At 45.8% G+C, this 22903-nt stretch overlaps 1 protein-coding gene across 2 annotated transcripts in view; it reads left to right on the plus strand.

Moving 5' to 3' along the window:
* Positions 1-9370: 9370 nt before the first annotated feature.
* LOC119182499 (carotenoid-cleaving dioxygenase, mitochondrial) overlaps positions 9371-22903 on the plus strand; it is a 46130-nt gene continuing 32597 nt past the window's right edge. The window contains exon 1 of one of the 2 annotated variants that reach the window (XM_075888877.1): positions 9371-9712. In XM_075888877.1, the coding sequence (XP_075744992.1) occupies positions 9652-9712 (61 nt within the window). In that variant the 5' untranslated portion in view covers positions 9371-9651. The remainder of the gene's footprint in view (positions 9713-22903) is intronic. The other variant, XM_037433387.2, reaches the window with a different exon arrangement.

Here is a 22903-nt window from a genome sequence, read left to right on the forward strand (position 1 = left end):
TCGGTATAGAAGGAATGCTTATTCCAGGGGAGCTTCTAACTGTCCTAGACGCTTGCTATGGAATCCCTTGCCGGCACGCCCGTCCTCTTGTGACTTAACTAGTTTCGCACTAACCCCAGATACAGTTTTTAGGTGAATATAAGCACTAGGTATATTAATAATTAAGGGATCGTCGTTGCTTCTTATCTATATGTTCCTATTTATGCGCTGAGCTTTGGTCAGAATACTGAACAAAATTTACAAGAATGTTCAAGTTCACTTAATGAAACCAGTGACACAATTGTTGGTCTGTATCATACCGGAAGGATGGTGGGCAGACAACGGATCGGACGGATGGGGGGACAGATATCGCAAATATATTCCATGAGAGGCTTTCACCTTACATGCGCCTTCCTGCATGCATCCCAGATCGCCATTGCTATGGTGATCAAAAAGCAAGAACGGGAAGAGGCACCACATCATCTCTGTTCTTTTCATGTCGTGTTCCGATAAAAGTAAAAAAAAAAACCTCTTAGGCTGGAGATTTAAATGCAAAGACATGCTAATCTGGTGTCTGTAACACGGCCTTAAAAGAGAGCAACGGCATGTTTCCAGTGACTCCGTAGACCTCAGTAGGATTGGGGGGCCCTTCTGAACTTCGCAAAACAATTTTTTTCCAACTCCTTATGGGTACGTTTATCCGCGATGCAGCGGACCACCATTGCTCTATGACCTTTTGTGGGAATGCAAATAGTGAACGTCAGCTACCTTTTGAGGTCAGTTTATTGTAAGCATTTTACAGGAAAGAGCGTATTTTCTGTCAAGTGTTTTCCTTCCTTCTATGTTGTGCGCTCATACATTTCCACATGATTGCAACACTTTCGAGCTGTTGAAGGCAAAGCTCACCAGCTGTGCGCAGGAGGTGTAATTAGCGTTTATGACTGACGTCATGCAGGCAGCAGCAGCCATTGAAGTCCTGGACAGGTCGATTTCATTACCTCTTGCCCCAGACCTTTATCACTAGTTTATCGTTGACTCATCCCCTACAATGCTCTCCTGGAATACTGAAAAGCCATCTTCATTTTACACGGTCCGTTAATGTCAAGTTGGTTTCTTTGAAAAAAGGTTGCTGTGCGAGAAACGGCAACATTATATTTATCAGACATGAACTATATTATGACAAAGTTCCTGAAAAACGCACCTTTGGAGTTGAACCAGGCTGACGAAAGAATTCCACATGGCTTGCCGAGGAAACTGGAGGGGCGGCTAACAACTGAGAGCGAAGTCAAGATCCGCGTCTCTTCTTTTTTGTCTCAACTTCCAACTTACTCTCTGGCGGGAGGCTACCCCTTCACCAAAGGTTGGCGCTCTTTGCGCCGCCTTGTAGGCGCCACGGGCTTTCAAATCCGTGACTCCACCGCGGCGGACTGCGGTGTGCTTATCCGTTTCTCTGCCGAAACTCGAAGGAATCGTAGAGAACTCGTTCGCTTGTCTACGAGAAGTGGCGCAGTGGTGTTTTAAGCTTTGCTGTCAAATGAGAAGTTTAAATCGCGTTTTTATGCGTTACAGTGCGAAAGAAACCAATAGACACTGCACACCAAACGCGAATAATCGGCGGTGCACTTGGGTATCGGCCTTCACGCCGTCTCTCTCTGCCTCTCGATAAGCATACCTATATGCTGAAATGAAGAGTTCGACGGAAATTTGTCTGGTCGGGACGAAACATAATTAACGAAGCGAAGTATACCGACCAAATGGAAGCCTAAAAGAAAACGACGTTTTGACTTCCACACGGAAACCTTGTTCTTCCTTACAAAGGCCGAGACGTTGTTGTCTTTTATTCTTCTATTTGGTCGGTGTACTTCGTTTCATTCATGCTTATATAATGTAGCTGCGACTCCTGTAGCTGCGAGTACCTTGTGAGAGAAAAAAAAAGCGATGTAATTGTTTGCAGGTAACTGATTGTTTAGAAGCACACCGCTTTATAACATTATAGCACGAGTTTAAATCAAGACTTACGCAATGTCGTCAGTCGTTTCTTTTGTATCCTGCACAAGGTCTAACTGAACGAATCACCAGGACTATTGAACCAGGTAAAAAAGAAAGACTGATTTTTCTCACTACACCTCGACGATGGAAAGCGTGAACTCGGGATAAGTCGTTCGGGTCAGCTGTACTGCTTGGAAGTGATGGATCGGTTTCATGGACCAGGAAACGAAATGAGCGGGATTTATTCCACCGTTCAACTCGAAAGTTTGGTGTCGCTCACGTGTTTCACGATCTGGACGTGCACGAGTGGCCTGTCAGTGCCATGCAATGCTTTTGTGCGGCGCGACGCTACCCAGCGGAACGCCGGAGGCCGTTTCCCTCTTATGGCCTACTCGCGTGGCACGAAGGACATGGTAGAATCTCGCGAATCGGTGGCAGCCGCAGTGATGGCTTTGTCGGCCAGCGAAGCCCAGGCGCTGTTTACTGCCACTTTCGTTGCTCAAGAGACGAAGCGTGCCAAGGATGAATGTCGACAGGATCGCGAGTTTGCACGCAGAGCCGTGCGGATAATTCACTCGAGTACTCGCACAGGTGCTTGTTTGAATCATTCTCGCGCTGGAGCTAGTGTAAAGTTGCCCAAGAAGCCGATTTTTAGGATTGCACCTATATTATCACAAAAAGGTAATTTTTTTCTGAAACAATTACTTTGTTGTTGCCATGGAATCCGCTCTGTTGGGTGATCGAACGCATAACCATCGTCTTTCTTTGGTGGTCACTCTATCGATTGAGCTAATCGCTAACAATTATAGAGCCATCCTCTCTAAAAGGCGTTGGTCTCACGTTCGATACCCGGACCAAGATGGCTTTTTCGGCAACAAAGAAGTTTTTCATAGTTTTCTCGTGTCTTCGTAGTACAGATGGGTGACTGTCAATAATTATTTTTAACCTTTCCGCCACTTTGCTGGATTTCACTGAATTGATTTGGACGTATAAGGTAGTTACCTTAAGGTCAAATATCTCACATTTATTGGTGGTACGTTGCGGTTAGGAACAAGTAGGCTTTCTTCTTTATGACTATTTCTGGAGGTTTTTTTTATGTTTGACCTTGTGCATCCGAACGGACGCGGTGTTCTCGCGTTGAGCTGTACTTCTCTTTTCACGAGCACAAAGAAATCCGTAGACTGAATCCGGCTACTGTATATATATTCTTCAAGTTCAGCACCATGAACATCTGTATACATGGCTGGAGCAGAAACCTACGACACCATTCACCAAGGCAACGGGAAGAAGGTAACGGGACGCAAAGAGAGAAGCAGTAATCAGGAAACACAGAGCACGTTTGGGTTAAAATCGAGTACGAGGTGGTGTGCGGAACTTTCAAAGTAGCATAGGTGGCTGCGTGAACGTGCATGAGTGTTGTCTTTTGTGTCGGGGTCGGACTGAAAAGGTAAGAGGGCTTACCGATACAGGAATTCCACCGAAGAATCACCACCGTGGCGTTACGACATATATTTGCCAGCGTAAAAAGACTGAACACTGAAGAAGGGACACAGTTCCTTTATCGTGGGCTGTAAAGCTTTTAGTGTGGATATTAAAGGCCTTCATTACTCTTTGCCGCATGAGGACTTCTTAAAATTTGTGAAAGACTGTATTAGCAAACGAGGACAAGAGATGTGTTTCGCTGATAAATGTGGCGTTTTTGGGCTGTAAAGCTTTTAGTGTGGATATTAAAGGCCTTCATTACTCTTTGCCGCATGAGGACTTCTTAAAATTTGTGAATGACTGTATTAGCAAACGAGGACAAGAGATGTATTTCGCTGATAAATGTGGCGTTTCTAGGGGGGCTTTTTTAAAGAAGTTATCTCCATGTATTTAAAGTCGACGCTGATAGGTTGGAAGGAAGGCGTTTATGTACAAAAATCGTAAATATGATTTTATTGTTGCTCCGGTTCCTAGAGGTTTATACCTCATCAAGGTAGACAAACGTTTGGAATCGCCTTACGTAACCCTATTATGTAGTTTTTTTTTTGTTATGTAAGCGATTACTTGATTTTTATAGAGGTGAGGACTTTGAAACCATAGTAAGCTCAGTGAGCGACACATTTGAATTAAATTGAGGAGGGAGAATAATGGCATACAATTTCTAGACATCTCGTTAACGTTTCAGAAGAACAACGTTTGCTGGCAGCACTTTTCAAGGTCTTCAAAACTACTGTTGAAGTTCCCGTCGAAGCATTAGAAGAGTCTGTAAAAAATGATAGAGCCATGTCTTGCCTTAGTCGACCACCACGAAGTTGTCTGAACACAAAATTAATGATAGCTTTAACGCACAGGTTCTCTTAGATGTAAGTTATTCGGTTGTTGCGATGGCCACTGTCAATGGACGTTTATAGAAGTCTGTTATGTCAAGTCCAAGCACGGTTGCAGAAAGCGATAGGAGGAAATGTTGGTGGGTATACCGTACACATATTGCGTATATCTCACAGGCTAAAGAAAGTGTATGAACAAGATACGGCGTTAATGTTTTTACGACCGCCAGCAAGCTAGGTAAGATTTGTGCCACTGCGCGGAGATAAAATGAACGATCAAAAAACAAGAATGGGGCTAATATTTCTTTCATAAAAACCAACATTCACTGATTGCAGTACAAATGTATTATATTGAGTCCCTTTCATCTGTGGTTGCTTATACTTAGAACAGAGGGGCCGCTGAATTAACCAAAGATTATTGGAACATGAAAGATATATAACCGGAGGGTCACCTTTCAATCTTGCTTGACATTGTCGTAAGCGTACGTATACGCCTCAATTCGATCAATGCGCAATGTTGTACCGGTATAGGAAGGAATAAATGCGTCCGATGATTGAGGCATGGCATATCGATAATTGTGGTAGCGCACGCGTAAGTCAACCCTACTGTGATGCAGGGTTCTTGTTGCTGATTTGTTTTTCTCCCGGGCTGAGCCTCAGAGAGTTTTGTTAATAAGGACAAAGCCGTTCGGTTTCCAAGAAACACACAAAAAGTTTAATTGAAAAGAAAAAAAGGCAAAGATTCCTCACAAAACAAAACACTTAATAAACAGTTGACTGGACATGACGAAACACATCTGTAAACACCCAACAAAAACGTTCAAAGTCAGTAACTAAACCTAACGTTCGAAAGGGGCTGAGTGATGGGAGTAGCGCAAGAGTATCGGTGCAGTCTCACCCACAAGTTGGTTTTCGGCGGTGATGAGAAACCGGAACGCCGTGACTCCTGCGTCAGTGCGTGGGCTGGACGAGGACGAGGGAACGCTGGCTGCTGGCGACACGTCGAAAAGCCCTACCAAATCGTGATGGTTTCGGCTTGAGGAGCGTGGACACGTCGGAGACGGGAGAACGCAGGCTGGTGGCGACGCGTCCGGGAACTAGGGTCGACCTAGTCAAGCAGCTGGGCGCACAGCTCGGGCCCGGAGCCCGACGGCTGTAGCTCGCCTGCCGGAACCGAAGTCCGCAGGCTCTGGAAAGGAGTTCAGGACCGGATGGCCACGGTCCTTTGGAGCGGGAACCCGACAGCAGGAGGCCCCGGCCGGTGGAAGTCCTGTAGGCTCGGGTCCGGAACCCAACGGCCCATCTTCAGCGCCCGGTCCGGTGACGACCTTCCGCTTGCACTGCCTGCCTCGAATTCCCCTTGCTCTGGTCCCCCCAGGCTCCTGCTTCAGCTCTGGCCCACTTGTCTCGTTCTCATTGGAGATACTGCTGTTTCGTGGTGTCAAGCCATTGGGCCTTGAAATCTCCGTGTTCGCTGCCCATTGGATGTTTTACCTTTTGTTTACTTCACGTCCTGCCACGCATCCTCGTGCTTGACGCTCTTTAACGTCGTCATTCTTGTTTAAGCAGCACCGCACGTGCACTCTGGTATTTCTCCTTTTGTTTTTTTTTTCCGTGACGCGCACTTTTCGAAGGCGCGCACTTTGAACGCGCACCACACATCACATACGCCCCCCTTTTATTCAAGTTTTTTTTTTTTTAGAAAAAAAAACTGCCGATGAGTGCGCGTTCTGCACTACGTCACAATTAAACCACATATTTGCACCACGCAGTTCAACACATCACCGGGCTACAGTTCGCTACATCGTCCAAATGTCCACACTTAAACTTTAGATTCACCCAATTGCATTTAAAAGTTCTGAAACCCGGAATAAACCTTTTTACTACAAAATCGACTATGGACAAAGCTACTTGTGTCCGCATCTAAAAGTCGAAGTCCAGAAAGAGCTACCGGTTTTCTAACCCTACACTCAGGTTATCGCGTCCCAAACCAGACGCACTGCCCTTCTCGCACGTTTCGAAAGTAACTGTGGCAAACATGCTTTTATGCACTTTCGCTGAAACGCGTGTCTGCGCCCCCGCCGGCCACATGAACGCTTACCGGTCACAGAGGAACAGGGCGCGGTCTCGAGCCGTCGGCGTCGACACGAAACGCACTGAGACACGAATGTCCAAATGCCACAATCTCTCACACAAATGCTTTCTTTTAATTCACCATCTAATGAACACAAGCTCGGGGTGCCCTCAGCAAGCCCAAACGCTCCGACAAGCGTGTGAGGTTCCTGGATTCTTGAGAAGGGATGCCGTTGTGCTCGGTCATTATACAGCTCATCTTGAGTGGACTTAATTATAGGTTCAAAACCAATCACGTTCTCAGGTTCAAGACCCTGTCTGGCATTCTCCATACCTACTATCGAGCCCACCTCCGATTCGATACTGTTTATTTTGAAGAGTGCTTCAGCACTCCCATCGTGTTTTCTCGGACAAATAGCAGTTACGCTATCCTGTGAACTAGAATCCCCTCTCTCTCTGAGTGAGATATACGTATGGTCTAGGACCATTGACGTGGTGCCTGCTGCTACCTCTGTCGGTACAAAACAATCAGTGGCCACTATATCAGAGCCTTCATGGCATTCGCTGCCATCTTCCCAATGACGTTCTAGCGCTCCTTCCATGGAGCTATTGAGAGGTAGCCCTACCCCTTCCCGAAATGTGCTCGGCCTCTGAGACGTTCTGATACACACCTCATTCTGAATGGAGCTTCTTCGTTCCCTGCTATCGAAGCTTTGCTCCACAACATTTTCCACAGCTTCTAGGTCGCCCATATCCAGGCGCTCTTCTTCATAGGTGCTTGGCCTCTCAGAGGTCCCCAAGCAGCTAACGGAAGTAATATGTTCCCAGCCAGAGAAGCTTTCCGTCGCTTCAACAAACTCCTCATGACTCCTGCCTTCTTGGCTGTCCACCTCTCTGCCTTCCTCTATCTGAGCTTCTCGCTCCGAAGTAAGGCTGTCGCGAGGCTCGAGGCCAACCTTGCAGGAATCGACTTCCCTCCAGCAAACGCTGCTATCGGAGCAAACATTCACCGCTTGCTCGACCTTCTGCATCGCCAGCTGCCCCCTTTTCGCCATCGCAAGCTCGAGTCGCCGCTCGAAGTCCACCCTCTCTAATTGGAGCTGCTGCTTCAGTATGCGTGTCTGACGCTCTAGCAACACTTTATTTTCACGCGTTACGCGCTCTAGCTCCTCCTTCTTAGCTCTAAGCACCAATTCAAGCTTTTCCTTCGCCGCCTTTCGTTCTGCAGCCCGTTGCTCACGCTCCCTCTCCATCCGCTCCTCGTACCATACTCTAAACTCCGCTCCCGTCAGTCCCATTTTATCCGCCAACTCAATTAACTCCCACGTGTTCGTCATCGTGTTAACCGCGTCAAAAAATCTACTGGAAAAACAAACGACTTTGTCCTGTCGCGGACGCCAATTTGTGATGCGGGTTCTTGTTGCTGATTTGTTTTTCTCCCGGGCTGAGCCTCAGAGAGTTTTGTTAATAAGGACAAAGCCGTTCGGTTTCCAAGAAACACACAAAAAGTTTAATTGAAAAGAAAAAAAGGCAAAGATTCCTCACAAAACAAAACACTTAATAAACAGTTGACTGGACATGACGAAACACATCTGTAAACACCCAACAAAAACGTTCAAAGTCAGTAACTAAACCTAACGTTCGAAAGGGGCTGAGTGATGGGAGTAGCGCAAGAGTATCGGTGCAGTCTCACCCACAAGTTGGTTTTCGGCGGTGATGAGAAACCGGAACGCCGTGACTCCTGCGTCAGTGCGTGGGCTGGACGAGGACGAGGGAACGCTGGCTGCTGGCGACACGTCGAAAAGCCCTACCAAATCGTGATGGTTTCGGCTTGAGGAGCGTGGACACGTCGGAGACGGGAGAACGCAGGCTGGTGGCGACGCGTCCGGGAACTAGGGTCGACCTAGTCAAGCAGCTGGGCGCACAGCTCGGGCCCGGAGCCCGACGGCTGTAGCTCGCCTGCCGGAACCGAAGTCCGCAGGCTCTGGAAAGGAGTTCAGGACCGGATGGCCACGGTCCTTTGGAGCGGGAACCCGACAGCAGGAGGCCCCGGCCGGTGGAAGTCCTGTAGGCTCGGGTCCGGAACCCAACGGCCCATCTTCAGCGCCCGGTCCGGTGACGACCTTCCGCTTGCACTGCCTGCCTCGAATTCCCCTTGCTCTGGTCCCCCCAGGCTCCTGCTTCAGCTCTGGCCCACTTGTCTCGTTCTCATTGGAGATACTGCTGTTTCGTGGTGTCAAGCCATTGGGCCTTGAAATCTCCGTGTTCGCTGCCCATTGGATGTTTTACCTTTTGTTTACTTCACGTCCTGCCACGCATCCTCGTGCTTGACGCTCTTTAACGTCGTCATTCTTGTTTAAGCAGCACCGCACGTGCACTCTGGTATTTCTCCTTTTGTTTTTTTTTTCCGTGACGCGCACTTTTCGAAGGCGCGCACTTTGAACGCGCACCACACATCACACCTACACAACTTGCATAGAAATGAAACCAAATTCCTTAATATTTATCTTTCACGTAAACCACCGTGCATGTCCGATTGATAGGTTTACATATTGGATGGAAATGCGAAGGTATTTATTTATTTATTTGTTAATTTCTCTCTTCATTTATTGATTTATTTATCTCTTTCTTTCTTTCTCTCTTTCTTTCCGTCGTTCAGCGGCTCTTTAGTTGTTCGTAGGTGTTTGTGGTGTCCTGACTTCCTCCTTGTGTCACAGTTTGTGCGCCCTGCCTCTTTTAGAATGGATACGTTCATACTTCAACCAGCTCTCTACAATGCTGGTCACCATCCAGTTTTAGAGGGAGTACTTGTAAGCATGGCGATCGTCATCATCATCATCACGGTTGCTCGACAACGTTGGCATACCCCAGAGTGGGTGTGAGCCATTCGTTAAGGCGATCATCATCATCATCATCATCATCATCATCATCATCATCATCATCATCATCTCGGGCTGCGTCGTGATGCTAACGCATTTCTTTGCCACTAATCGCCATGTGGCGAAGCTACCTTTTCGATGTCGCAATCGGCACCGCGAGGAGCCACAGCTGGCGCATATAAAAGGAAGTGCCCGCGCCCTCCTCTCACCGTTCGTGCAGCGCCTCCTCCAAAACAAGCGGCCGCGACCGAAACGCAGCCGAGAGAGGCGGAGGGTGTGCTGCGGCAGTTTCGCGCACAACGGGAGCGTGAGCAACCGTCGGCGGTCGCATACAAGTGACCGGCCGGCTGCCCTGGCTCGCTCGACAACAACGCGGCGCGACAGCCCCCGCAGACAGTCCTGTGGATTAAACGCCGACCGCAATGGAGAGGCTCATCGAAAATCGCCAGGAGGTCACCGAGCAGATCTCCACGCACGTCATAGGTGAGCGCGATGACACTTCACACCTGGAGTCATCCTATACTTCTAGCCGCTGAAACACGCTCGCTAACGTCACACGTCTAAAGATTTGGGTAGCAGGCCAGTTGCCGAGTGATTTCAGATGTAAACATTGACCGTCTGCATAGAGTAACAAGCGGTATTGGAGCTGACAACTTAATTTATATCTTCAGTCGAAGAAAATATCGTCATATCATCAAAAAAGAACTGTAATATGAACAAGTGAATAGTGCTGTGCCCCTTTTATGGCCACCACTAGCAATTCGCAGCTTTCTTGAAACAGCAAAATGGGACTTAGAAGTGTGGCAGCTTGGGCTAGTTTGGTATGGCATGACGATAGTTAGTGTCGTCGTTTTGTTTTCGCGCTACAACTATCGTCAAGCAAAATGGGATGTTATTGTCGGTATACCAAAACAGCACTCGTCTTGACACCTCTGTATTTATTTCATTGTTCGACTTCCCCCAAACACCTCTCGCTGAAATAATTGATTTACGAAGAAAACAAGTATCATTTTTCTTGCGGAAGGACAAATTAGTTCTATATGTTTGCTGTTTCCCCGGATTAAGGTGTAATACATATTGTTGTAGCAATACGTTTGTCTTCAAATTACTCTTTCAGATTTACCTTTTGTACCCACCATGATGTTAAACTTTTAAGCTATACATATTCGAGCGCATATATTCAATTCTTGGCTACTGCTGTCTCTCATCTGAGGAAGCTAAACACAAAAACCTCTCGCCTAGCTATTTTCAAGTGCCGGTTGCAAACTTCCGGATGATTTAGGTTAATCTTGAATGAACCTGTGTCACACATCGTGCTTGCGTCTTGGCTTGGCGGAGCTTATTTGTAATGGCTTTACATCCTTGGCGACAAGACCGACTTGTACTGAACGTAAGAAACCTCAAGAAAACTGCAAGCTGGGCAAATTGGTGAGGGTTCACTGTGGGCGTAACGCTTCAAACGTGGACGGAAGAGAGGAGAACAACACAGGACAGGCGATAAATTTCGACTGGTTTTCAACCGAAGAAATCACAAGCAAGAAAGCTGTATCATCAAGAAAAAGATAAGTTACATGATGTAGCCTTGTAGCAGGCTGCTGTGGCACCACCGTTATCGAGAACGCCGATGATGCGTCTACAAATGCCCACAAAAATGGCGTAATAGAAGATATTAGAAGCTATTCTACTATCAATAAGTTGCAGAGTAAAAAAAATTCATAAACTCATGCTTGACGTCGTGCGATCTATGTGAAACGCACTACGTTCGCTGCATCTTTTGCCGCATAGATTTGTGCCTATGACTGGAGATTTCATCCGCTGTCAACCCTGTAACCTTTTTGTTTGAAAAGTATTTTACAAACGTAAAACACTTTGCCTTTTATGAACGTGAAATAATTACCTGCCGCATTAGAACGTCTTCTTAAAGCGTTCGCATCGGAATTACCCATAAACGCGTCTTTATTCTACTCCATTCGTCCTGTTCCATATGTCGTTTGTCTATTTGGCTGCGAGATATTCCGACCAGCACAACTTAGCATTCTGATCAAAGTGCATGTAGTGTGACAGCCGTATAATAGATAAAGAGAGCACGTGCAGCATTCCGTTACGGCGTGTGATTCCTGTCGATATCATGGTGACGAGTAAGCGAAAACACAGGACAGCATTTCACGCTACAATTCCGTAGATCATTCAGCTAAAATGCGAAGTGAACCTCAGGAACTGTTAGGATCCATATTGTGTAAGTCGTTTAGCGGTTTGTTGGCTACGTAGCTTGCTTTTCGCTTCAGCAGAAAGCCGCAATACGATAGTTGTCAGTGTAAGGCTAGCAAACAGTTCGTTATAAACCACGCATGTGACTGCTATTACATGAAGGTTTGGACAAAACAACTGATAAACAAGCCGGAGAAGCAACTTGTGTGATTGATAATGTCCATAAGTGCAATGTCAGTTCGGATATTTATTTAGTTTATATGGGACTACCTTTGCGGCGAGCGTACATTTTAGGAGTGTCTAAAGGTCCCATTATCGTTTGCAATACTTTGCGAAGGACAGATACAAAAAAGACAAACCACGAAGTGCTTTTGGTTTGTCTTTTCTGTATCTGTTTTTCGTCAAGCGTTGCGATACATATAATCATGGATCATTACTAACTAGTCCAAACAAGATGTCTGCCGAGTCCCATTTTTTATTCAGTATAGACAAAAACATGCATTGAAATCGAGCGTGCATAGACAATAACCATGTAACAGCGCTTGGTATGTAGCGATTTCTATTGGTATTTAATGTAAGCACGATCTAAAGTATCGACGATATGGTCATATTACTGTATGCCTGTGACAACACAGCTCTTGGAACCATTCCAAGGCTTTGAGCATTGTATTGTTTTACCAACAACTTAGGCGTGAGCAAAGATATTCCGTGGAGTTCGGGTTACTTCCTCAAAAAATACGTAATTCTATACAAGTTACTGCGCTTATGATATCCGAATCCTCCGCGGCAGCCCCGCGACTGCCGGCTTTCACCATTCGAGCATCACACCGCCCTGCCGAAGCACGAATGACGACGATTTAAGGGGTGCCTTTGGCGCAATTGCTTTATTTAGGCAAGCAGCAACACGGTGCTCGGGTACTCGCGCATTGTGTGGCTAGGTATGTTCCGCATAAGGCGCTGAGAATAGTAAGACGCCTCCTATAGCCACCGATTGTTGCTCGCTCAACGTTGAAGGAGCTGCAGGGAGTCCCTACATTTATTTTTATTTATTGGTTATCGCAGCTAAGCGGCCCGGACTCTTGATGGCGAGGTGTACTCTGCACGCTTGGTTGGCGTAGCACACATCACAGCCCCATAGATTTAAGAAATCGACTTTAATAAAAGGGAAGATGCAATCATACGTGCACTGGTTTTGAGAATTGCGTAATTGAACAAGTCGTTTCATGCGGAACGAACACAGGGAAATGATGAAACACGAACGCAGAATACTGAAGCCACTAAGTGGTTCCTTTTCGCTTTCAAGATGCGCTTTAGGGGTGAGGACTCAAGAAGTGTACGAGCGTTTTCAAGGCTCGAAGATAGTAACGTCCACCACTGGGACATACCCGCAATTTCGATGTGCTGGCAGCTAAATTACCTGCATATTACAGGTACTTTACCTGCATGGTGCTGTAACTATAGCAGTAAAAATGTGCTTCACCTTCTAAGCAGAATGGTGTGTCTTAAGATTAATCTGCGGTAAACTAAAATAATGGGCAACGGTATCGGAAGATAACAGCGCTTTGAGACAAGTAGCAAGACACTGGAAGTTGTGAAGCAATACGCCTACTTAGGTCAGGTGGTAACCGTCCCGTCAAACGATAAGACCAGAGTAACTAAAAGAATACGAATATGATGCTCCAAATTAGACAAGCATTCTCCAATCACGAATGGTAGTTAAACACTGTCCCTCAAGAAGAAGTATAACTGTATTCTACCGATACTTACCTACGGAGCGAAAACCTTACAGATAGGGTTCAACTACAGGATTACAAATAGGGTTCAGCTACACAGACCGAAAGTTAGGTGTGCAGGTGATATAGTTTGCGGCTCTAACGTGGTAGCAGCAAACACAGGACTGGGCTGACTGGCGGAACATGGAGAGGCCCTTGCCCTGCAGTGGGCGTAGTCAGACTGATTATGATGGTGATGATGACGTCCTATCTAGAATATTGGAAAACTGAGGGAAAGTCAATTGTGTCGTGATACTTTCTGACAGCAACTGAAGTCTATGGCCGACTCTATTGATCTCCTTATACTATGATCTTCATCAGCCGTGATAATGGCTTTGTAGCGAGCTCATATGAATTCATTATATAAGCACACGCTAGGATACATTACATTGTGAAAATGAATTCTGAGATACAAAAACTGCAACCTCTCTCACAACTCATAGTTCAACTGCAGTGATCGTTTAGTTGTGTTGAAAACTAGTACTGAATTCTTTAGTTCAGGTCACCTCACCTCGTTCGTGTATTCCTGTTCCTATGCGCTTCTGACATGTCGACGTCTTTCTACACTGTCAGACAGTCCAAGTGTCATTATCATCATCAGCAGCAGCAGCCTACGTCCACTGCAGGACAAAGGCCTCTCCCATGTTCCGCCAGTTAACTCGGTCCTGTTCTCGCTGCTGCCAATTAATACCCGCAAACTTTTTAATCTCATCTGCCCACCTAACCTTCTGTCTCCCCCTAACCCGCTTGCCTTCTCTGGGAATACAGTTAGTTACCCTTAATGACCAGCGGTTATCCTGTCTACGCACCACATACCCGGCCCATGTCCATTTCTTCTTCTTGATTTCAGCTATGATATCCTTAACCCCCGTTTGTTCCCTAATCCACTCGGCTCTCTTCTTGTCTCTTAAGGTTACACCTACCATTTTTCTTTCCATTGCTCGCTGCGTCGTCCTCAATTTAGGCTGAACCCTCTTTGAAAGTCTCCAGGTTTCTGCTCTGTAGCTAAGTACCGGCCAGATACAGATGTTATATACCTTCCTCTTGAGGGATAGTGGCAATCTACCTGTCATAATTTGAGAGTGCTTGCCAAATGTGCTCCACCCCATTCTTATTCTTCTAGTTACTTCAATCTCGTGGTTTGGCTCCGCAGACTATGTCTACTTAGTGCATTACCTGCACTAAGTAGACATAGTCTTCTACAACTTCAAGTCCACTATTACCTATCTCGAAGCGCTGCTCTTTTCCGAGGTTGTTGTACATTACTTTCGTTTACTGCAGATTAATTTTAAGACCCACCTTTCTGCTCTCCTTGTCTAACTCCGTAATCATGAGTTGCAATTCATCCCCTGATTTACTCGGCAATGCAATGTCATCGGCAAAGCGCAGGTTACTAAGGTACTTTCCATTAACTCTTATCCTTAACTGTTCCCATTCTAGGCCTCTTAAAACCTCCTATAAGCAAGCGGTAAATAGCATTGGGGATATTGTATCCCCCTGTCTTACATCCTTCTTGATTGGTATTCTGTTGCTTTCTTTATGAAGCAATATGGTACCAGTTGATCCCATGTATATTTCTTCCAGGATGTTTATATTATACTTCATCGACGCCCTGATTCCGCAGTGTCTGCATGACGGCTGACATTTCTACTGAATCAAATGTTTTCTCATAATCTATGTTGGCTATGTATAGTGGTTGGTTATATTCTGAACATTTCTCTATTACCTGATTGATAGTATGAATGTGGCCGATTGTTGAGTAGCCTGTTCGAAATCCTGCTTGTTCCTTTGTTTGATTGAATTCTAATGTTTTCTTTACTCTGTTAGCAATTACCTTTGTAAATAGCTTTTATACTACAGAGAGCAAGCTGATCGGCCTGTAGTTCTTCAAGTTCTTGTCATCTGCTTTCTTATGTATTAAGATGATGTTAGCGTTCTTCCAAGACTCTGGTACTCTTCCCGTCAGGAGACACCTCGTAAACAGGGTGGCTAGTTTTTCTAACACAATCTCTCCTCCATCTTTCAGCAGATCTGATATTACCTGATCCTCACCAGCAGCTTTGCCTCTTAGCATGCTCTCCAAACCTTTTCTGACTTCTATCCTTACTGGTGGGGTGTCATCTGGGTTACTGCTAGTTCTTATAGTATTAAGGTCGTGGTTGTCCCGGCTACTGTACAGATCTCTGTAAAACTCCTCCGCTATTTCAACTATCCTATTCATATTGGTAGTTATTTTGCCTTCTTTGTCCCTTAGTGCATACATCCGATTTTTGCCTACCCCAAGTTTCCTCTTCACTGCTTTGACGCTTCCTCCATTTTTCAGAGAGTGTTCAATTCTTCAATTCAGAGCAGCGATAGCGTAGTGGTTAGAGCATCCGCCTCGCATGCAAAAAGTCCGTGGTTCAAATCCCGGTGCCGCGCAGTTGCCACCCGGATAAAAAAAATCCACGTGGTGATGGAACTGCATTAAGAGACCTGGGGTGCGGCCTTACCGGTAACCACCGCCGGTAACGCCCTCCCTCGCCAGAGAAGGATTGGCCACCCTGGTGCAGTATCTGGCCACTACCTCCCACATCCAATCGTCCAAGTGTAGTTTCACCTAAAGTGTTTTGTTTTGCCGACTTGATGGAATTGGTCAGTAGCAAGTCTGACCTTGCTTCACACTGTATTTCGTAAAATTATATGGATGGTAAAATATGAAAACAGTTTAAATTATTAATTTGAGCCAATTCCGGTTACTTTTACCGTCTCCCTCCGAGGCAGCTTGAGCTCACGTGGATGCGATTAAATGCTGTGTATATTCACTGTTTTTCAATAAAGTCCTTTAAGGTATTGTCAAGCTTAATTTTCATGTATTGTTTCACGTGGTAAAAACAGGAAGTGAGGATTAACGTCTAGGTTTCTTTCTTTTTCGGAAACGAGTCTGTGAACCACGTCGACAAGTTGCCGCTCCTGACGGTACAAGGCCACTAGAGCAGCTATAGAAATGTTTCAGCGTTGCAGACTGGCACTCGCACGAGTGGTTTTGCTGTACATAAGTGAAGGCGACCAGTCAATAATACACTCATATTAAGATAGGCAAGTTACAGCTTAATATGACAGCCGCCACATCTCCAGCCGTCGACAAAAATTACCGTAATTCGCACATATATTGAATTGATTTATACATAGGCGAATAACCAAAAGCAACGACAGGGTCTCAAGTTAAGTTCGAGCTTCGATACCCGGCAGTAGTGGAGTGGAAGGCCTACAACATATCGTGAGAACATAATCGGCAGCTGAAGGAATAGGTAAAAAAAAATACCTGAGAGAAAAGAATCTGTGCCTAAAAGGAGAAGTAAAGGAAATACTTTATGTCAGCGTCATACGCCCTTCTGCATCTTCTTTTGCTTCTCCAATTACCATCGCGTCTAAATACGACGGAACATTTCATCTCTGCACGAACTACAGACAGATAAATAAGCAAACTTTTCTATTTCCCTTTATGATGCCACAGATTGACGAAATAATAATAAAATCAGGGGATGCAATGATGTGTTTTATCATCTTGACCATTACAAAGGCTTCTAGAAAGACTGCAAAAAGAAACAAATAAGCTCTCCACGCCCATTACGCCGTTTGACGTGTGTAGGTACAACTCAGCTCAGGAATTATGTCCTTGCTATATTGACAGTGAGTAGCGCTCCACTGTGAGTAAGAGCTTTCACGTCGTTCCTGTTTACTTGTGCAGGCACATATACTAGCTTAGAGTGGTCAGTGAGGTAAATGCTCTGTAGGATTTGAGATGAGGGGTTGTAAGACTTTCGTCGGATACATTTTCTCCTCTTCTTTTGCCTGGTGTTACTTTCCGTAGATGAGTCGGGTTTGTTGAATGATGCACGTGCAGAAAACATTTCAGCCGTGGTCACTTCTGTCGCCGAAGACTGTCACCATTCAACTAACAACAGCTTCCTAATCTGCAGTAGCATTCGTAGTGTTCCCAGTGAAACATGGTGCGGCATGTATACAGAAATTCCCAATGGGATGAGGCACACAAGCGACGATTCGGAGGGCGCAGACTCCACTGCATGCCACGCTCCTCAATTCTCGAAATGGTGTTCGTAATCAGACCAGGGTGGAATTTCAAGGCTGCTACACAGTCCCAAAATTGAAACTTGTTTTTACAGAGAGAGAGAGAGAGGGAGAGAGAGAGAGATAAATAAAAGGAAGAGACAGAAAGATTATGTTTTCACAGAATGTCACTAGAAAGCTCTGCCCTGAATCGGCACATGAGTGTCCTGCATTTTTGGTTGCTAGTACCTCATACCAGGGCTTCGCAACGTTTCTCCTGTAGAACCGCATGTTCATCCCTTCATCCTGATCTTGAAGCCGAAAATTCCGATCATACGCCTATTCAAAGAAGTCAAGCCAGGCCTGAGCACTCATTGATGAGGATGCATCTTAGACCTCTGGCTTAATTTCGTTGCTGCTGTCAGATAATTTACAAGGCCTGTCCACATTATGAATTCTGATAGGTGTTGCCGCTAGCCGTTTTCTTGGTGTAATTTGGTTATATTTAGAAAAATATCGTTGCTTCTTAAAGCCCCATTTGTCTCAGTGAAGGGTTTTCCCACTTTTTGTGATCTGTCTTACTGTTCTCCATATTCGCTATGCAGCCGGGCAGTATGCATGATGGCGGCTTCTAGTTCGTGGCCACTCAAGTTCCTTTTTTGAGAATCGACTATGTGGATGCGTCCGGCAGGACCTCAATAACGTTATTTCAATCGATAAATAAATAAGTAAATAAAATGAGCCAAATAATATATCTTACCATACTATTAGGTTTTAAACCATTTGTTGATTATATATTAGTGTTATTTGATTTCGATACACGCACACAGAAGAACGCAAAATTGCAGAAGAAATAGGGAGGGTGGGGGAGAGAACAGGCTGACAATTAACTGCCCCCTGAAGGAGCGGAACACTTTCCTGCTACGGTGGCAAGGGGAGACACAAGGGAAATCAAGATGGGAGGAGATAAAAAAAGAAAAAAAGGATAAAAAACAAATAACACAGAAGTAAACCCACAAACACTTATTCACATGAAAAAATGTTTATAAACGCGAGGCCGAACCGCTTTTGTTCAAGAAAGTTAGTAAAGCTCTGTGCGCCCAGTCACGCCGAGAAGCCCATCCACTCGGGAACAGCAATAATCAAGGGTCATGCACATGAGCCCAATAAGTCCACATTCCTTTTGAGCTGTGCTTGATGCGCAAAGAATGTGGGACACTCTGAAATTGGGTGTTCTAGCGTCTCACAGGAGCTACACGGTGGATACAAATTGAAAAACTGTTCCCACGTTCTTGACGGTATAATCATTCGCGCACCAAGGCTGAGCCATCCAACACTTCGCTTATTTAAGAGTGCTCAGTCGCGGCGAAGCAATCCTTAATACGGGTAGGCAACGATCCGCCTGCAGCATGCTTGTTGGAGTGCTGCTTCAGATGTCGGAACATGAGCAGACGAGCGTTGCCAAACATCGGCGAAATTTCTTGGCAGTTACGCTCATTGTGGACACAAATTGAAGTTATACGGCATCATTCCCAACGATACCCACATGCAAGGTATCCACTGGCAAGTGAGGGGCACCCCACGAGACATATCCCTGTGGCAGATTTTACGATACTTGGAACATAAATGTACCTGTATGTACAGTTCAGAAATTGTTGATGAAGATGAATACGGTATACTAAACACCCGCCTGATGTTAGTCAGAAGGTAAAATAAATCTTCAGAGCAGGTATAGTCATCGTAATGTGAAGATGACTAAATACATAAATGTAATGATAAATGTAATGGCAACGGTAATATAAATACATAATGTAATGTAATCTGAGCACACAGGCCTGCAGCATTTCCGCCTCCATCAAAAAATGCAGCCGCGGCAGCCGGGATTCGATCCAGCGAACTGCGGGTCAGCAGCGGAAAGGTGAAGTGAGGCCTATAGGAGGAGATAGGTGCGACTGGGCCAACTGAAATGGCGCCGAAATAGGCAAGTCAGACTTCTTGCGCATTCCGGGAATGGATAGATAAATGGTGAAGACGCGTCTGTTGCGCTCTCTCGGAGTTGTCAAGGAAGCAGAGTCTTCTGGACTGCCGGCACTCGTAGTAAACAATGCTGCCATTTTCCCCGTACGAGACCCCGGGCACTTCGCATCTCTAGAAGCTGGCCCGAACGAAGTGTTTGGTTTATTTTTATTTCTTTATGGTTCGCTTTACTTCGGCATTTTTTGTTTTCTATACGACAGCTTCACTGCTGTAGTGTCACTGCCTTGTCTATAGTGCGGCGCTTGTGGCAGATTCAGTTAAAAGAGAGAGAGAGAGAAAGAGAGAGAGTGAGAGAGGGGGGAAAGAGAGGGAGAGAGAGAGAGCACCTGCTGCGCAGAGGAAAAACCTAGCTTCGCGAGAAAAGCGGCGCACGCATTGCCCTCCTAGTGTTGCTTTGCAAGAAACAAGGAAACTTCTCTGCCTCGTACATGCGGAGCCCCGAAATACCTGATAACTCAGGCAAGGCCACCGAAGGCATCCGCTGTCCTCCTCTGCCGTGGACACTTATTGTTTTATTTTCTGAAAAGCCGAATGTAGGTCACGCTTTGGTAGCCCTCGGGCCTTACGTCATTTACGGTTTTCTTCCCACTAACGTAAGATTTTGTCATCCCAACGTGTTTCCGACATCCGGCAGTTTTCAACGGCATGTTTTTTTTTTCTCTGCTTTTATTCGTGCCAGAGCTAAAAGTTAATTTTCGATCGCCATTTTCGACTTAGGGCAACCAAAGTACGTGGCAGCCCTTCGTTTCACTATCAGGAAGAAAACAAACGAAAAATTAGTTATAACTTATAAGTGCCTGTCAAGTGTACATGTCTTTGTACGGGCCTGCACTCACATTAGTATACAGGCCGATGACACGTATACAAGCACGTACCGCGTTATTCCTTCATATAGTAACAGCACTCAACGCCAAGATCAGCCGTTATAGACGAGCCACACCTTTAAAACGTTTCAACATGCGCACTGACTCGCTGCAGCATGCAGGAAACGGTACTTCCACCGTTTACCTCTCATTTTTGCCGAGGAGCTGAAAGCTCTAAGCGTGACCCTCATCTCATCGATATAGTGATCTAATTTTGTCGGAACTTAAATCGATTAATCGGGGAGTAGATCGGCCGTATGTATCTAATTATCCTGCGCACTTCATTTATTCGACGCTCACGTTTTAGTGTTCATGTATACGCGTCTCGTTTCCGTCCGTTGCCGTCTCGCCCGGCGTGCAGGAACAAGGACGTCATCAGTCACAACGCAGCTCCTCGGACGCAACGCGGCTAGAGTCGGTTGTGGTGCCGCTGCTATAGACTACTCCTCGTCGGCTCGGCCGTCGTCTGCGCAACAGCGTCCGCCTGTTTCGGTCCGGGAAGGAAGTGCGCCGCGAGGAAGGATCGCGTTGCCGGCGCTGTTACTTTGTACGCTTCCTTCCTTCGAGCCGCCTTTCATCGCTCTCGCAGGCTGGCGTTTCCATATCGGTACCCGCCCGCACACAAAGCGCGCGCACTCGTTCGAGAACGGGTTTGCGAGGCTGCAGCACTCGAAATGTTACGAAACGTGTTTTCTCTGCCGTCACACATACATTATGTCGCCTACTCGGGCACAAACAGGAAGTTCCCGGGCATGGCCCGGCTGCGTAGTACGGAAACGGTATGTGGAGCGCCGAAAGATATTTTACGAGTAAAACAAGTAAACAGAAATCAACAACAACGAAAAGGAAGCTCAAACACAAGGCACCACCGCTGCAAAACCAATGTTCGTCGAAAAGAATCCTGATTGCAAGCTATAGTACAGATGATGTCTCTTTCTGGCCGGCTTCATTTGTTGGTTTACTATACGCAGTCATTCTGAAATACTTTAGATTCCTTTCGACTTCTGAATTATCGGTTCCAGCATGGACATTTTGTTCATAATTTTTCGTGTTTTTTTTAAACACTTGATGCATCAATAAAACCAATAATTGATCGTACCCTGTCATTGACTTCCACACGGGGGGAATTTTTTTCAGTAAAATTTAGTGTGTAGTCGAATAGAATGAGGATATTTAAACGTATTGGAGGTACTGCGATAAAGGTGACGTCAGGACCATAAGAAGTGACGTGACAGACTTTTAGAAGTGCGCGAGTTATGGACGAGAGCGTCACGAGGCTAACACTGTGTACCTGGCACGATCGTGACGGAAAGCAGAGTTGAGGAAAAATGGCTGTAAGATTTAGAACATCATGTGTTAAATGAAATACAAATTAAAACTACCGAGTTATACAGTAGTCAATTAACACTTATATGATATAAAGAAAGCTCGTGGATTTATTTATAGTATAAAGAATTTTTTAACATTCTTGTTCAATTGATTGATTATTAGGAAACTATATTACTGTTGAAAAAATAACTCAGGCGTTTGACATGCAGGAAGACACAAGTTTGACCTAATGATCGTTTCTCAAAGCACCACCAACGTAATACTTAAATTGCTTCAACAACGACCTAATCAGAAGGACGTGCGGCGAAAACACGTAGAATTTAGCAGGCGCTTCATTTAAAAACGGCAGTGACGATGTGCGAATGAAGAGAACCAGCACGAAACGAGAAAGCGTAATCAGACGGAGGAGTGAATCCACCACGAATCAGCATGACGGCCGCATCGCATAAAACACTGTCCCAATACTGAACGCACTTAAATAGCGATCGACTCGCTTATCGTTTAGACGTGTAATTACTGCGCAAACTTCGTGGGGTATTCCAGATTCCTTTCAACGCTTTTTAAAACGCTTTTTAAAGGGGTATTGAACTCTAGGTGCATGAAGTGATACTCCCAGTGCAGGATGACCTCTGGAAGAAGTGCCAACTTGTAAATGTACAAACTGCATTCGCCTCTGCGTGCTACAGATAAAAAATGTACAGCTATTGTGCGTTCGTAGCTTACTTCGTGAATAACAGTTACTTGCAGTGCTGCAATCCTCCCGAGTTTCTTGTCGCCTCTTTATTTGCCTCACATTTATTGCTACCGGATTTGCAAAGAATGCGTGAAAGGGGAGGTCGGAACGACGGCTACGAAGCCAACCCTGAACGCGAATAGTGCAAATGTGCTGGTGAGCGAGCGGCGAACGATTCTTTTGCTTCTGTTTCCTTTTTACATTGCTTGTCTGCACTTTCAGCCGATAACGATTTTATAGGCCCACTGATGTGCTATATACCTCACTGGACCGTACATATACAGCTGTTGAATACTACCGAGCACAAAAGGCACGGCGGAGGCCATGTTCCAGAACCGTGACACGGAAACCTTGTACAACATAACGACCACGACGTTCACTCTCTCCACAAGCAGTGAACCACGTGACGGAAGGCAGCCATCGTGGATGGAATTATCTCTGGGACAAAATCTGTCTCGCGGGGGCTTGTTTATCTGTCATTCCCCGTTTAACTGCGCTCCGCTATACGCATACTCCTCTCCTGTTCGCCCGTGTTCTCCATTTGGCCACTCCACAGTTGCGCCTCTGTCGAGAGGAAAGTGCAAAAGGTTCCACACCATAAAATCGGTGCTGCAATAATGCTCGTCTATATTTGGCGCGGCGCATGTCGGAAAGGAAGTGGGATTCGTCTATCCGAGAGGAA

The sequence above is a fragment of the Rhipicephalus microplus genome, chromosome 3 (genome assembly GCF_043290135.1).
Source record: "Rhipicephalus microplus isolate Deutch F79 chromosome 3, USDA_Rmic, whole genome shotgun sequence".
NCBI lineage: Eukaryota > Metazoa > Arthropoda > Arachnida > Ixodida > Ixodidae > Rhipicephalus > Rhipicephalus microplus.